The sequence below is a fragment of the Salmo salar genome, chromosome 29, assembly GCF_965601325.2.
Source record: "Salmo salar chromosome 29, fSalSal1, whole genome shotgun sequence".
Lineage (NCBI taxonomy): Eukaryota > Metazoa > Chordata > Actinopteri > Salmoniformes > Salmonidae > Salmo > Salmo salar.
In genome coordinates, this window is record NC_138319.1 from 22,624,477 (window position 1) to 22,642,692 (window position 18,216).

At 42.0% G+C, this 18,216-nt stretch overlaps 1 protein-coding gene across 8 annotated transcripts in view; it reads right to left on the bottom strand.

The window, feature by feature from the left end:
- Positions 1–18,216, bottom strand: part of LOC106590345 (lethal(3)malignant brain tumor-like protein 4) — a 143,074-nt gene that overhangs the window by 14,871 nt on the left and 109,987 nt on the right. For all 8 annotated transcript variants that reach the window (XM_014181266.3, XM_014181265.3, XM_045710681.2 and 5 more), the window contains one exon: positions 4,888–5,057. In XM_014181266.3, coding sequence (XP_014036741.3) covers positions 4,888–5,057 — 170 coding nt within the window. The remainder of the gene's footprint in view (positions 1–4,887; positions 5,058–18,216) is intronic.

An 18,216-nucleotide genomic window follows, 5' to 3' on the forward strand; every position in this document is an offset into this window, starting at 1 on the left:
TCAAAAAGCACTAATCGCTCAGCACTACTATTCAGTCTTAACTCATAACATCTTAACATTCCCCATCCCTTCTCTTGCTCTCTTTCTTTCCCTAGGGGTACCTTGGTACCCCCTCCCTTTCCTCAACACTGCTGTGGTGTTTGGAAATAACTCCAACCCGTTACAAATGGTGGGTGACCTATTTGTCGTTACCATTGGAGATTAGGATTGGGCGGTATCCAGACTTTCATATCATCATACCATCCTTCTCTCACCCTGGGATTTACGGTATTACCGGCTTAGTACACAAGGGAACCCCAAAAACGCAAAAAAGTCCTTTGAACGTCTATTACTAGAATGCTAATCAAATTTGCACAAGTAATAGCGAATTTCCATGGAGGCTGCTAGCTAAATATGCTAACAATTGCCAAGTCAGGGAATCCAGCTCCTAAAGTTATACATGTATAGGTAGGAGCTACCGAATGTCATTTCTGGTGAGTTTAGACATTTCCAAGCGAATGTGAACGAGAGACATTGTACAAATGAACAAAGTTGACGCATGCTTGTCTGAAGGAAGAGCAGTACTGGATCTCTAACAGCATGTCTACACGCCGTCTCTGTGTGGAGTCTGGAGTCGCTAGGGCAACGGGCCTGCCTGCTCTGCTCAGAGAAGATAAGGGAGGAGCAGATCAGCCGAGTACAAAGAGGAGAAAAAACGCAGGAAATCAAGATATCAGTGGCAGCTGTACAAATAACTCATCCAAAAGGGCTTTGACTTCTCAAACACGGCAGAAAGCTAACACAATATGATGCTCTGTCACCTTATTAATTCAGCCACTTACTTAGATAGCAAGTTAAACTTAGGGGTTTGTGTTAATGCAGAATTCTGCGTTTCACGCAGGAAAAAATATAAAAACGCATTAGAAATATCTTGCTGCGTTTCGTAAACGCAGATCTAAAATGCTTCTTATTGTAATTGTTGCTCTGCATCAGACACATTTTGTGTTTCAGTTGTACTTCTAAACTCGGATAAGAATTCACAAAAGGGCATTCTATCAGCAGACAGTGCTCTGACTGATGTGTAGCTACTTTTCTCTGTACTTTTCTCCTGTAGCCAGGCTATTTTCTCCAGTCAAAGATAAACTTTAATATTTATATTTTACCCCCTTTTTCTGCCCAATTCATGATATCCAATTGCAATTTTGTCTCATTGCTGCAACTCCCCAAAGGGCTGGGGAGATGCGAAGGTCGAGTCATGAGTCCTCTGAAACATGACCCACCAAACTGCGCTTCTTAACACCCGTCCGCTTAACCCGGAAACCAGTTGCACCAATGTGTCGGAGGAAACACCGTTCAACTGATGACCGGGAGTCAGCCTGCAGTCGCCCGGCCCACCACAAGGAGTCGCTAGAACGCGATGAGCCAAGTAAAGCCCCCCCCCGGCCAAACCCTCCCCTAACCCCGACGATGCTGGGCCAATTGGGATCGAACCCGGGTCTGTAGTGACGCCTCAAGCACTGCGATGCAGTGCCTTAGACCGCTCAGGAGGCCCCAAGATTAACTTTAAACAAACATTAGGATAGGACTAAACATTAGAAATATGATGGCCATGCATGGTTTTTGCAAAAAATACCTTGATTTTCCCATTGTAAACGAATTTACTTGTTGAGCTGCCAGCCAAATAGAGTTGAATTCTGTTGTCATCTGATGAAAATTAAGCTATTTTCTGCCGAATGTGTTGCACAAATGTATTTTCTGTGAAGGACAACTATAGTCGCATGTCCCTGATCACTCTATTGAAGCTAAAAAACACAACTTTCATTATAAAACAAGACCCCTGTCAATACACAGCTGGACTCACCTGCTTCAGCTTTCTCCGGTTGTGTTATTTACAAACAAACACGTGACTGGCTGAACAGTTCTGGGGAACTAAGTTTCATAATGTAAAATAATGTGACAGGTGAAATGAAGAACACAATCTGCTTTATCTTGTAATGCATTGCACAAGTTGACTGCAAGTATTTACTTAAAAAATTGCTACAAATATTAAAATGTATTGAAAAACTTTAAATAAAGATGCTGAACAAAGATAAACACAACATGCAACAATTTCAAAGATTTTACTGAGTTACAGTTCATATAAGGAAATCAGTCAATTTAAATAAATTAATTAGGCCCTAATCTACAGAATTCAGATGACTAGGAACAAAAACTTTGCCTCACAATGGGCCTCAGGATCTCATCACAGTATTTCTGTGCATTCAAATTGGCATCGATAAAATGCAATTGTATTCGTTGTAGCTTATGCCTGCCCAGCTTCTTGATATACCACACCTGTCAGGTGGATGGATTATCTTGGCAAAGGAGAAATGCTCACTAACAGCGATGTAAACACATTTTTTAGAAATACAATTTTATGCATAGTGAACATTTCTGTCAGCTTTTATTTCAGCTCATGAAACATGGGACCAACACTTTACATGTTGCGTTTATATTTTTCTTCAGTGTAGTTTCAACGGTATTGACGGTATTGAAAAACCATCCTATGGCTATTTTAAAAAATACCCCAGTATACGGTATATACTTTATGCTGTCCAAGCCTATTGGAGATGCTCAATAGCGGCGAGGAATGGAGAAGGTGTGGTGTGTATGTAGCGAAAGCTGAAAAATCACTTTGGGTCCGGTATCCGTCCTCGTCTCATCAATCAACGTCACCCGTAGATGGAGAGTGCTTAGCAACCGCGGGAGGATCATGGCATGGGGCACGGCAGACCTTGGCATTGGCCACATCGCACATGCCATTTAGACCGGGACGTCGTGCATGTAAATTAATTCTTAGAGCGGAGCGGTGCCCGCTGAGGGATCCTGACATTTAATTTGTGTCTCGTATTCTAACCAGAGAGGGAAACATCCAAGGGTTGGTTTTTTTCTCGAGTGACAGCTGACATTTCAATCGATTTGAACTGATATCAATTTGGCTTGACAGAGGAGGTTTGAAACAATACGAGAGGACTGACAGACTATCAATGGAGTAGACATACGATAAATTATGAAGCACAATGCATTGAACCACATAAATAAAACTGTTAAAAACATTATGATTCATAGACCTACACATTAGCGTCATTGCATTTCTCCTTATGTTCATAATGCATCAACTGTAAATAAACAGTCGATCATATCTGGTATGATTAGACACAGCGACCCCTAGATTGCTTATTTATTCTGTCCACACACACACACGCGCGCACACGCACAGAGTCTATTTACAACTAGGCTCTCTGGCTGCAAGGGTCAAAGTTTATGGTCACACCTGGTTGCTATGGTGTCAAGCTCTCTCTGGAGTGTGAAGACTGACATCAGCAGAAGAAGAGAAATGACAAAGTGGAAACAGACAGGACAGTACTGTACGTGAGGAGACTCTGGTTCACTATAAACCCAACTGACAGACAACTGGGTTAAGGTTTTCTATAAGTGAAGTCACAGCCAATATAATCCCAGCACATTGCAAAGCCACATGTAGAGCAATCTCAACAAAACAAGGATCTATACCAGATGATGAAACAAACTAAGGTGAAACAAACAAAGTTGATACATCCTCAAGTATATGTCAACGCGTGTGTGTGTGTGTGTGTGTGTGTGTGTGTGTGTGTGTGTGTGTGTGTGTGTGTGTGTGTGTGTGTATGAGTTTATACAACGGGTGGGTCTAATCCTGAATGCTGATTGGTTAAAACCGCATTCCAGCTGGTGTTAATTCCACAAGTTACCACCGGCTAAATCTATGACGTTAAAATGCCTATTTACTCTGTTCCATCTGACTGCACAATCCACTGTCTCAGCCCAGCCAGCCCAAACTTGATCTCCACTATAAAAAGCATCTAGACATTATCTCACGTTTCTTTTAGACTAACATTTAGTTTTCAACAGCAGAGATTTGTATAAACCTTGCCGTCTGTCTCTCCGACATTTTCAAAATTGTTTCAATATTCAAATTTGATCTCCAGCTGTCCCATAGTAATGAACGTGTCGGGAGTCGGGACGAGACAAACAGGCAGGCAGCGTTTCTCAGCCAGTCGAAATCATGAATCAGATGGCATCATTTTATGGATATATACAAAGAAATGTCAATTGAAAAAAGGTCAAACGAAACGAAGTGCAGTTAGTTTGCAGTCTTTCCAGCTTCAGTTTGAAGTGAATGTGTTAGCTGTGTTGTTGTCTAGCTCCTTTGAACAACAGTGTCCTGACAAGAGAGCACATTTTCTATGCCAGCCAAAATTGCGCCTCATTAGCTCAAAGTTATGGATGTACCCAAATAAATGTCACTAGAAAACAGCTTCAACAAATGCAAATGCAGATACTTTGCTGTTATTCTGGCTGCACTTTTTGAAGTGACTGTAAGTTAGCCGTAGTTGGCTAGCTAGCAAGGAAGGGATAAGAACGTTGCCAGCCAGTATGGCAATGGAACATTTGGAACGGATGACTGGGTCACGTCCATAGATACAGAACAAAAAGACTGAACGACTTGGTCGCGTCTCTGGCAACCGAATCGATAGAACGACAGCCAGTTTGTGTAGCAACCCTAGATTTGTGTCTCGACTATATCTTGTGGAAGGATGAAATAGTATGAATAAATTAATCTAAATAAAGTTTTATTTATGAAAATATGTCAATAATATAATAATAATGCCCTCGAAGCTGGTGTTTGGAGGATATATTGGCACGTCTCAGGACTAACAACACCCGTGCCAATACCTAACAACACCCGTGCCAATATATCCTCCAAACACCAGCTTCGAGGGCATTATCACTTAAATGTGCCACTGCTTGTCTCTACATAATTTGAACCATCAATTCACAGATCCATGTGTGTATGTATGCAAGTACACGTGGATTTGTGTGTGCTCTCACCTCGTCCGCGGTCCAGTGGGCCACACGGCTGGCTTGTACTCCGGCCACTCCAGGCAGCAGCTTGCAGTGCTGCTCCCAGCATAGGGGCAGGTCCCGGCCAGGGTGGGCCGACATTGCCGACAGGAACACCGACTGGTGGAGGGCCTGCTGCAGGCTGTCCACGCTGTGCTCTGGAGGGGGAAGGGTGTACATGTCATTAGTGGGTTGCCAATGTGAATTTGTTAATGAGTGAGAAAGTGAGAGAGAAAAGGAAAAAGAGGGTGGGGAAAGAAAGAGAAAGTGAGCTAGTGAGAGAGTGCCTTCAGAAAGTATTCACACCCCTTGACTTTTCCCACATTTTGTTGTGTTACAGCCTGAAATTAAATTGATTAAATTGAGATTTTGTGTCACTGGCCGACACACAACACCCCATAATGCCAGTGAAATTATATTTTTAGAAATGTTTACAAATGAATCATGTAAATCTGAAATGTCTTGAGAAAATAAGTATTCAACCCCTTTGTTATTGTCAGCCTAAATAACTTCAGGAGTAAAGATTTGCTTAACAAGTCACATAACTTGCATGGGCTCACTCTGTGTGCAATAATAGTGTTGAACATGATTTTTGAATGACTACCTCCTCTCTGTATCCCATACATACACTTATCTGTAAGGTCCCTCGTTTGAGCAGTGAATTTCAAACACAGATTCAACCACAAAGACCAGCAAACTTTTCCAATGCCTCGCAATGATGGTCGATGGGTAAAAACATTGAATATCCCTTTGAGCATGGTGAAGTTATTAATTACACTTTGGATGGTGTATCAATAAACCCAGTCACTATAAAGATACAGGCGTCCTTACTAACTCAGTTACCAGAGAGGAAGGACACCACTCAGGGATTTCACTTTGAGGCCAATGGTGACTTTAAAACAGTTAAAGAGTTTAATGGCTGTGAAAGGAGAAAACTGAGAAAACTGTAGTTACTCCACAATACTAACCTAAATGACAGAGTGAAAAGAAGGAAGCCTGTACAGAATACAAATATTCCAAAAACATTCATCCTGTTTGCCACAAGGCACTAAAGTAATACTGCAAAAATGTAGCAAAGAAATAAATGTTATGTCCTGAATACAAAGCGTTATGTTTGGGGCAAATCCAACAACACTTCACTGAGTACCACTCCTCATATTTTCAAGCATGGTGGTGGCTGCACCCTGTTATGGGTATGCTTGCCATCAGCAAGTACAAGGGAGTTTTTAGAAGAAAAAAAAACAGAATAGAGCTAAGCACAGGCAAAATCCTAGAGAAAAACCTGCTTCAGTGTACTTTCCAACAGACACTGGGAGACAAATTCACCTTTCAGCAGGAAAATAACCTAAAACACAATGCCAAATATATACTGGAGTTGCTTACCAAGACAATATTGAATGTTCCTGAGTGGCCTAGTTACGGTTTTGACTTAAATCAGCGTTAAAATCTTTGGCAAAACTTGAAAATGACTGTCTAGCAATGACCAACTTGGCAGAGCTTGAAGAATAATAAAAAAAGGTGCAAATATTGTACAATCCAGGTATGCAAAGCTCTTAGAGACTTACCCAGAAATAAACTGTAATCACTGCTAAAGGTGATTATAACATGTATTGACTAAGGGGTGGCAATACTTATGTAAATAAGATATTTCTACATTTCATTTTAAATTAGCAAAAATTTTCAAAAAAACATGTTTTTACATTATCATTATGGTGTGTGTAGATGGGTGAGAAAAAGGCTGTAAGAACAAAATGTAGAATAAGTCAAGGGGTATGTCACGACAGTGACGGATGGTGGCGCCCCTCCTCGGCCGGGCGGAGCTCGGCGGTCGTCGTCGCCGGCCTACTAGCTGCCATCAATCCCTTTTTGTTTCACTTTCGTTTGGTTAGGTCTAGGTAGGCACACACCTGTTTTGGGTTAGTAATTAGTAAGGGGGGGTTATTTAGGTTAGCGTAGGATGTATGTGGTTGTACGTGATTGTGTTGCTTGTCCGGGTTTTGTGTGTTCGTCAGAACGTGTATTGAGTTTTCCCTTCTGCCAGTGGTTTCTTTATTTTGTGTACACCACCGCAGAATCTTTCAGGGCTGCGCCCCTATACCGTATCGACCGCGTACAGTACTTCAAATAAAGAAGTGTGGTCACGAACTCTCTCTGTCTCCTGCGCCTGACTCTACCTCTCCTGTTGTTCCTCGAGCCAGCCCGTGACAGGGTATGAATTGTTTCTGAAGGCACTGTAGAGGTAATGTACAGTACAGCAAAGGCCTGCTGGGATGATTAAAACAGTCTGCTAAGCAAAAGTTACTGTACATGACCTGCATACTAGAGTGGGAGTGTGATCACTGCAGGGGGTAGGGCACACAAGGTTGATAAGCAATGGTCCTGGCTTTGTCCACAGAATTCAACAAAAAATGACAAGCGACCGACCTTGACTTTTGTGCCATTTCTTCTTCCTTTTTTTGATTTTACTGTGCATCAACAAACAAACCATTTTGCTTTCAGCTTCATCAGGTTCCTTTCCTTTCTTTAATTTCCTTATTGTCTTTCTTTTCTAATCCTTCATTTTCTAATGGAAGGATCCACTATCTTGTCCCTCTTGACAGCACAGTGTAGATGCATCGCTCTTCCTTAACCGCAGCGGTAGATAAGAAGAATCAAGTGTTCCTGAGTTCTTAGTAGGCTGATGGACTAGGGGAGACACCAAATGGTTATGTAATGACTGACTGATGGAGATGCCATTGCCAACCTATAATGTCCTACTATACCCCAGATGCACCCTCTGTCTTGGCAGGCAGCAAAGCAAGCTTTGAGGGGGTGGTGTGTGTGTGTGTGTGTGTGTGTGTGTGTGTGTGTGTGTGTGTGTGTGTGTGTGTGTGTGTGTGTACAGACAGCAGGAACAGGGTCAGCTACAGGACATGTGGTTTTTCTTCCAGTTGTCTCCGAGCTATGTCTCAAAGGAGCAGAGCTGGGTTTGACATGCTTGTTAACTGTGACATTTGTCTACGTTTGCTGCTCCGATGGCCAAACATGGCTAACATCTGTAACCCAAGCAACGCTACGATGAGTCCCCAAAGGGTTTTTAGTAGTTATTAAGAGGATTATGATGAATAGGATTCAAATCAATGTGTTATATTACACACAATCATACTGTATAATGCAAGTGGATTTCTGTGAGAACTTAAAACATGCAGATATACTACCATTGAGTGCCTTGTCTGATATTGCCTTTCTATCGCTCTTCTGCTCTCACCTTTGAAGCATTCATCCTATTACATTTTGTGGTGTACTCTGTTATTATCAAGAACAATCAAATAACTTGCAGAGACGACTCAATAGCTTTGAAGTGCGGCCTAATTAAGATGTTTTTTTTATTAGTTTTTTGCTAAATAAAAGAAGCAGCGTATGATGTCTGACATCTGCATGGTAGATCTTTATCTCTTTGTTGGTCCATCGTATCAGAGCATTATTAGCAAGACGTTAAAAGGGTTATGAGTACAGTGTGAGCCAAGAAAACGCAGTAAAATAGAGCAGACTTTTCTTAAGAAAGCACTTTCTTTTGGAACGCCATAATTCTTCAACATCTTTCAGGTCTCCCTCGAAAAAGAAGCAGGTAAGCGTTTTTCGTCATGAATCTTCCTCTAGAGGCAGCTCTGCAGAGTAATCACTAGCTGGCACAGCCACAAAGTCATAAAATCGTATTTTAAACCTAATCCTAACCTTAATCCTAACCTTTGTCACACGGCTAACCCTAATGCCTAACTTTAAATTAAGACCAAAAAGCAAATGTTTGTTTTCATTAATTTTGACAACATAACCAATTTTGACTTTCTAAGGGGAAATCACTCAGTTCCACCTTCAGCACAAGATTCATAACAATAAAGGTCAACCTGCAAAAAAGAACCTCAAGGGATTTGATCCTGGTTAAATAAGGGCTACATGACAGTATAATGTCACCAACATGAATGTGGATTTTGAGATGCTAAGACCTAGTACAATACATCAACAACAAAAAACGAAAAGAATATTGTCAATTCAACTCTAGGGCTCCCTCCATTTAGCTGACTTCCTGCTGACAGCAGCCACAGCCACAAACCCCACCACAGCCTCAATGTGACATGGGAAAACCCAGTCACCTCCTTCCTGTTGTAAAAAAAGGGCGCGACACAAAAAGCTTTAATGTCACTACACGAACACAGCCCCACTTTGATCATAAAACTTTGATGATGGGGCCATGGCACCTCAGAGACAGGAAGTACAGAGCACAGCTCCATAATGTGTAGCGCACAATTACGCCACAACAAAATATAGGGCCAAAAAAACTAGACAGGGATCACGGATTGGATCCCTGATTGGATCCCTCTAGCATTTTACCCTCCTGTTCTTGAACCAACATCCTCCTCCTGTGTTTTCTATTAATAGAACAGTCACAAGGTGTACCGTCACTTTGCTATTTGATTTGACAACAAAAGAGATTGATCAAATGGAAAAGGTATTAAGCTATGAAAAATACACTATCAATAATGGGAACATCTGGCGTCTGTATATTTAGACAAACAAATTCAATTAACCTGACCTATTTTGCTCCATCAAAAAAACAACAAGCTCGGGAGAAAAAAAGACTACATACAATACTGTAGTTACCATGGCAATGTTTCCTTCTAAAGCAACGACTTTGCTGTGTTGCAGTGTTGTGGATCTGTCTGCTGTGCCTCAATGACTAAAGCACACACACACACACACACACACACACACACACACACACACACACACACACACACACACCACTCTGAGTGAAACGGCGATTTCCCAGCTTGTAGGCTCTAGAGGCAGAGAGAGAGAGAGAGAGAGAGAGAGAGAGAGAGAGAGAGAGAGAGAGAGAGAGAGAGAGAGAGAGAGAGAGAGGTGGAGCGACGGAGAGAGAAAAAGAGAGAGGTGGAGAGTGAGAGATGGAGAAAGAGAGAGAGGGGGGAGAGAGGGGGAGAGAGAGGGAAACAGGGAGAGCAGAGGAAAACAGAAAGGGCTTTTCACAGTATTTGAGCATAGACCGGGAAGCGTCTCGGTAAAATGTTACTGGCGAGCAGAGCTGAATTCAAAAGTGTGGAGAACCAAGAGACAGTGGGACTGGAGATGTGTTGATGGGTTGGCTGCCATTTTCTGGGGCGGTATAGGAGTCAGTCAGTGAGCTGCAGGGGGGACAGAGTGGACATGGTGTGTCACACTAGAGAGACAGCCTGGCTCCAGGGAAGGCTTCTCCCTCAAGAATAAACATCTCGACGTGTGTCCCCCCCCCCCCCCCCGTTTGTCTGTGTGTGACTATGTAAGAAATACCAGACAGTTTTGTCAGGAGACTGAAACTCTGCTGGTGTCCCGTGCAGTATGACATTATGGTTCTACCATGAAGCCTCGTCAAACACACGTCACTTCAGTGACGTCTTTAAATTGATTGAATGTTCCAGACCGATGTCCATTCACCTACAGTTGAAGTCGGAAGTTTACATACACCTTAGCCAAATACATTTAAACTCACAATTCCTGACATTTAATCCTAGTAAACATTCCCTGTCTTAGGTCAGTTAGGATCACCACTTTATTTTAATAATGTGAAATGTCAGAATAATAGTAGAGAATGATTTATTTTAACTTTTATTTCTTTCATCACATTCCCAGTGGGTCAGAAGTTTACATGCCTTTAAAATTGTTAACCTGGGTCAAATGTTTCAGGTAGCCTTCCACAAGCTTCCCACAATAAATTGGGTGACTTTCTGCCCATTCCTCCTGACAGAGCTGGTGTAACTGAGTCAGGCTTGTAGGCCTCCTAGCTCGCACACACTTTTTCAGTTCTGCCCACAGATTTTCTATAGGATTGAGGTCAGGGCTTTGTGATGGCCACTCCAATACCTTGACTTTGTTGTCCTTAAGCCATTTTGCGACAATTTTGGAAGTATGCTTGGGGTCATTGTCCATTTGGAAGACCCATTTGCCACCAAGCTTTAACTTCCTGACTGATGTCTTGAGATGTTGCTTCAATATATCCCCATAATTTTCCCTCCTCATGAAGCCATCTATTTTGTGGAGTGCACCAGTCCCTCCTGCAGCAAAGCACCCCCACAACATGGGTTGGGATGGTGTTCTTCGCCTTGCAAGCGTCCCCCTTTTTCCTCCAAACAAAACAATGGTCATTATGGCCAAACAGTTCTATTTTTGTTTCATCAGACCAGAGGACATTTCTCCAAAAAGTATGATTTCTGTTCCCATGTGCAGTTGAAAACCGTAGTCTGGCTTTTTTTTATGGTGGTTTTTGAGCAGTGGGTTCTTCCTTGCTGAGCGGCCTTTCAGGTTATGTCGAAATAGGACTCGTTTTACTGTGGATATAGATACTTTTGTACCCGTTTCCTCCAGCATCTTCACAAGGTCCTTTGCTGTTGTTCTGGAATTGATTTGCACTTTTCGCACCAAAGAACGCGTCTCCTTCCTGAGCGGTATGACGGCGGCGTGGTCCATTGGTGTTTATACTTGCGTACTGTTGTTTGTACAGATGAACGTGGTACCCTCAGGCGTTTGGAAATTGCTCCCAAGGATGAACCAGGTCTTGGCTGATTTCATTTGATTTTCCCATGATGTCAAGCAAAGAGGCACTGAGTTTGAAGGTAGGCCTTGAAATACATACACACCTCCAATTGACTTAAATTATGTCAATTAGCCTATCAGAAGCTTCTAAAGCCATGACATCATTTTCTGGAATTTTCCAAGCTGTTTAAAGGCACAGTCAACTTAGTGTATGTAAACTTCTGACCCACTGGAATTGTGATACAGTGAATTATAAGTGAAATAATCTGTCTGTAAACAATTGTTGGAAAAATTACTTGTGTCATGCACAAAGTAGATGTCCTAACCGACTTGCCAAAACTATAGTTTGTTAATAAGAAATTTGTGGAGTGGTTAAAAAAAAGAGTTCTAATGACTTCAACCTAAGTGTATGTAACCTTCCGACTTCAACTGTAAATCCGAAAATTATGGAGTCCTGTGAAGTCAGAACAGTTTGTTTGTTTAATGCTGCGAGCCCTGCAGACTTCAAACACTTCACGAACACAAAAGAAAAGTGCTAAACATTTGTTCCTGGCAAACACGTCTTCATTCAAAGAATCCCCTGTGGTGGTGGAACATGTGTCTTTCATCCCCCAGTGAGCGTGAAACTTCTCTCAGTCCAAAACAGACTGCTGCTACCAAAGCCTCCGCATGAGCTTTAACCGTATACTCACTACCTGCACCGACACCGAGAAAACAATTACTTACTGCCGGGCTAGAGCTAATGAAAGCTAATCTCGTGACGCTTCGCTCACTCGTGAATGTGGGAAAATCTATAAGCCGCTGACCCCTGGTTTCAAATTGGAGCCCACAACTCAACCTATACCCATTATCATTCCCCCGGTGATGCAAGCAGTCTTTGTTGTCACTGGACTGATGTATTGATAGCAGCACCGCCAGGCAGAAACCAGAACAATGTGTTTCGTAGCGTTAATTACACGATAGCGCCGACCTCACGCTGTGTATTTGAGTGTAACTATTAATCGTGAAACAAGATATTTGTTTTGAAAATGCTTTGAGGTTACTTACGCTAAATGAGATAGATGCCTATGGTTATTAGTAAGCCTAATCAATCGTGATGAAGTTAATAATAATAATAATAATGCATTAAATCATCAGACCGCTTGAGGAGAGGTTTATCTAAGTGGAGAAGCTTAAAGAGGCTTTGCATCCTCAACTAACACAGTGCAGCTCGCACCGTTTCAAAATATTCACAGAGAGATGTGAACAGAGGGGTTGAAATGCGTATCAAGTGACTGCCTTAAGTATCCCCCTAACGGCCACATGTACTTGAGATAAGAGCGAGTGAGTGAGTGCCAGGAGAGAGAGAGAGCCAGGACAGCAGAAAGGCCCATCCATGGTCTCAGAGAGAAATAACCTCTAAAAGGTTAATTAACATTCAACAGCTTCAAAATGACATACAGTAGTTATATAAAAAGGTATGGACACACGGGTGCAGTTCCACAAAAATATACAATGCCGCAGTATGTTGTATGGATATCCAATTAAAGTCCTGCATAGAGGGCTGAAACATGGTTTTTGCTTCTGTCTGGTTGTTAATTGCACTCACCTGGTCTCCAAGGTCTGAATCAGTACCTGTGGCGAGAAAGAAAACCAGGTGTTTGGGCAAACCCGGTTACTCAACCTTGCACCTTAGAGGCTGCTGCCCTATATACATAGACATGTAATCACTGGCCACTTTAATAATGGAACACTATCACTTTAATAATGTTTACATACTGATTTACTCATCTCAAATGTATATATTGTATTCTATTGTATTTTAGTAAATGCCACTCCAACATTGCGCGTCCTAATATTTATATACAGTACCAGTCAAACGTTTGGCCACACCTACAGTGGTTCCTCCTTTAAAAGTTGCGAGCTTACACCGCGGGACTTAGAGGTACCCAGCATCACGGCTTCATTGCTCCAGAACACCACAAGGGGGAGTTAGAGCACTCATTATGCATTTGGGTCCCAAGGTTTTTATATGACCAATCATATCGAGTGGTTCCAATGACAAATTTGACACGGGCCACCCATCCCCGATGACTTCAGCAAAGATGGCTGACAAAACATTACGGGAGGCAAATGTATGTAGTTATAACGTCATAACGAGTCAAGCAAAACATGTACAATTGAGAGGAATATGTTAGTTAAAGTAGAGACAAACGATTGTGCATATTCTTTTGTCATAAAGTTAGTTTAAAACAAAAATGCTATTTAGCAAGCGTTTTTTCAGCCATATCCAATACCAGGTGTATCAAACTCATTCATTATAGAAAGCAGGGAGCAGGTTTCGAACCCTTATTCTAGCCTGAAGTCCAGCACGCTATCGACTGTGCTCAAATGTATTAATTGGGGTTGGGGCCGATTGTGGCCAAAAACACTTTATCAACTGGAATCTTTAACGTGGAAAGGGAAAAAGTTTTATTAATAGTTTTTCACAAGCATAGCAGGATGGGCTATTAGCTGAACAATAGACTATTCAACCTTTACTAAAGAATTGTCTAATAGCCGAGTTAGGTGTGAACCTCCGCCTCCCCAATTTGAGCTAGGTGTGAAACCCCCCCTCCTCCCCAACTTGCAACAATTATTTTTCAGGACTTTCTAGAAAAAGCAGCAGAGATGCGCAATAGGATTCTAAGAAGAGGCTATTTTCCACAATGTGTGGATGAAGCTCTTCATTTGGCATTGGGGGAAACACAAAATGAACTGCTACAAAAAAGACCCGCTAAAGCTAAAGAACACTCTGTAATGTTCACAACTACATATACTTTGAACTCGCGAAAAGTGGGAGATGCCGTCAGGAAACATTGGCATGTTTTATTTACGCGATAAATTGGTCCATGCCAACTGCCAGCCACAAAAGAAAATCAGCCAGAATGTTTTTGGATTTTCACCTTCCAGACATTATTTCCTAAAAGGTCTTAATGATGAAATGCCTATGTATGTTATGTTGTAAATTTGAACATGAATTATGCCCCATTTCAGATTACTCTGACGTTTTTCTTACACTGTACACAATGATTTATGAAAACTTGCTTGGTAGGTCAATGTCCTCATTGTGGTTTTACAGACGTGTTTAATACGTTTTATGTACACACTTTATTTGAATATTTATGAAATGCATATTGTTATATTTGGTAGCACTTTTGTTTTGTTTTTCCTTCGTTTTTCCTTTGCTTCCAACCCCTTTCCATGCATGGAACAGGTGTGGGTGGGGCTAGGTCTACATAAGGGTGCTAATTTAAAAAACTCACAAAAGCTCTGATGAAGGCCGTGAGGACGATACGTAAAGCTTATTAAAGATCAGTGATACGATCAAGAGCAGTGTGCGGGTTCCTTCTTATTCCTCATCTTATCCAGCTGTTGCCATGCACCTTTTGGTTTTATTAATTTATTGCCACCGGTGTAACTGCTAAACTGCTTTCTGACTGTACACTGAACTGCATGATTGTAGTGGGTTTACTAATGTGTTAGTTGTAGTAGTTCTAGTTGACTATGACAAGACAACGATATACCCTGTGTGTAGTGGTTAGCGGTCATGATATAAAGGTTTGGCTTGGAAAGGTTTTTTCGTCTGGTCACAGACAGCTGATGTGTTGTGCACTGATGTCCAGAAGCGAAGGGAAAAGGTAAGAGGAGAGCATGTAGATAGTAGCGAGAAGGAATTATATGTACAACCAGCAAAGTGACCATGCTGTTTTTATGTGGCTGCTATGAAAGTGAACTGTTTGCGTGTGATCAGGGGTGTATTCATTCCGCCAATTCTTTTGGAAACGGGGATAAACATACCTGAATTTGTCCAATAGAAACTCTCATATGCAACTGTTGGACTAATGATTACACCCTAGATCAGCTAGATGCATGCAAGAGTGTGAAAGGCAGTACTAAATGTGTCACTGCTTGTCACCTTGATTACTCAAAATTCTCTCAACCTGTGTACCTACGTTGTAAACTGTCATTCATAGGCTAGGTTGAGTATCATGTAGTAGCCTAAACCTATTGATGTTACATTGAGCTGAGGGAATGGAATATGAATGACAGTCATCCAATATGCTGTAATTGAAATAAGGCCATGCTCATTAAAATAAATAATCATCCTCCCTCATCTTAAATGGCAGCGACCGCCACTGGTATGTACTGTGTTTTATTAACCACGGCGCTGGATGCTCATTTCCTCAAACAAAAACAATAACACATGCGTCTGGGGCGGGCAGTGACGCCATTTGGCCTATTATGGTTCTCAGCTTTAAGGATCATTTTTTGATGTACAGCAGCACGTCCTGCAAAGCGAGGCACAGTAATTAAATTACACTCCTGCTGTGGACATGGCTACCAGTCAGCTCTGTTAAACCCATCTCCGCTCCTCCTCCCTCTCGCTCACAAAACAGGCCTGATCTGCCATTACAAGAGAAGAGAGGGAAAAGAGAGGGAAGAAGAACCCAGTGCTTCAGCCGATTTACAGCAGAGTCCGTGGCTTTATATAGTCACTCCAAAATCATCGGAACCTCAATCCCAGTTCGGAAAGGCTGCATCACCAAAGTCAAATGTCCTGACGTAAATTAATGATGTGAAGGCGATATAACAGAATAAGGGTAAATTCAAGTTGAATTCAAATTGAATTAAGGTTGGAACAGTCTTGATGTGGCACAAAGGGAAGACCTCCAAACCACAGCCCCTCAAATCCAGACCAGCATTAATAAAAATCTCTTGACACCTCAGCAAATGCCTTACTCGAGTTGTCTCCTTGAAATATGAATCTAATGATGCAACAATAAATAAGAAATGAAGGGAGCAGCCAGAAAATCACTTTGAAGCTCAATCTCTGCTGAGGCATGATACGCCTTTCGCGTAGAGGAGGCAATTTAAAGTTATACTTGTCAATGCCTTTTCTGGAGGATAGATATTATTTGTCTCATATAGAGAGACAATGCACATGATTTAAAGCACAATGAATACTTTATCATTATGTTGGAACCAAAAATTACATATGCAACCATTTGCACATATCATGGCCATCTTTATTTTTTTTACAAAAGATAACCCGTTATTATTATTTTTTTCACAGTACGTACGCGCCAAGGGATCTGCATCCACTGTTTGGCACTGATCTTTATTATTGTCTACAAAGAAACAAAGACAGTACAGTATGAAGATAGGCAGAACCAGCTTCTCCAATAGAAATGCCCAGTCACGCTTGTAGGCGATGTCATAGCAACGCTGGCTAGCTACGCTCATGTGCAGAAACACGGTCGTCTAACGGTCGTCTCGCGCATGTGCAGGCCGTCAAATCAAAGGCACTCCTTCCATTTATGTTTTTGACGAAAATGAAAACGTGTCAGTTTGTTACTTTCACGAGGTGGGCGAAATAACATGTTTGACTACTTAAGACATTGGCTCAAATGTAGGTTGTGTATTTAGATTTCAAGAAAATTAACAACTAAGGAATCATCATGGCAATTCAGATATGCATCTGTTGGTCACAGATACCCTCCCAAAAAATAAGGGGAGTGGACCAGAAAAACAGTCAGTATCTAGTGTGACCACCATTTGCCTCATGCAGCACGACACATCTCTTTCACAGAGTTCATCAGGCTGTTGATTGTAGCTATTATCATGCTGAAACATGAGGTGATGGCGGCTGATGAATGGCATGACAATGGTCCTCAGGACCTCGTCACGTTATCTCTGTGCATTAAAATGGCCATAAATAAAATGCAATTGTGTTCGTTGTCTGTAGCTTATACCTGCCCATACCATAACCCCACCGCCACCATGGGGCACTCTGTTCACAACATTGACATCAGCAAACCATTCACCCACACAATGCCATACACACTGTCTGCCATCTGCCCGGTACGGTTGAAACCAGGATTCATCCATAAAGAGCATACTTCTCCAGCGTGCCAGTGGCCATCGAAGGTGAGCATTTGCACACTGAAGTCAATTACGATGCCGAACTGCAGTCAGCTCAAGACCCTGGTGAGGACAATGTGCACTCAGATGAGCTTCCCTGAGATGGTTTCTGACAGTTGGTGTAGAAATTCTTTGGTTGTGAAAAGCTACAGTTCCATCAGCTGTCTGGGGGGCTGGTCTCAGACGATCGCCGGATGTGGAGGTCCTGGGCTGGCGTGGCTACACGTGGTCTGCGGTTGTGAGGCCGGTTGGACGTACTGCCAAATTCTCTAAAACGACATTGGAGGCGACTTATGCTAGAGGAATTAACATAAAATTATTTGGCAACAGCTCTGGTGGACATTTATGCAGTCAGCATGCCAATTGCATGCTCCCTCAATACTTGAGACATCTGCGGTATTGTGTTGTGTGACAAAACTGCACATTTTAGAGTTTAATCAGCTTTATGATATGCCACACCTGTCAGGTGGATGGATTATCTTGGCAAAGGAGAAATGCTCACTAACAGGGATGTAAACAAATGTGTGCACAACATTTGAGCTAAATAAGCTTTTTGTGCATATGGAACATTTCTGGGATCTTTTATTTCAGCTCATGAAACATGGGACCAACACTTTACATTTTGCATTTATATTTTTGTTCAGAATTGCTCGTCTGGTAAGCTTGAGTCACTGGGCAGCTCATGGCTGGATTTCCCTTTGTAATCAGTGATAGCTTGCAAGTCATGCCACATCTGACAAGTGTCAGAGCTGGCGCAATAGGTTATATTTGTATTTTTTATTACGATCTTGCCTCATCGCTGCAACTCCC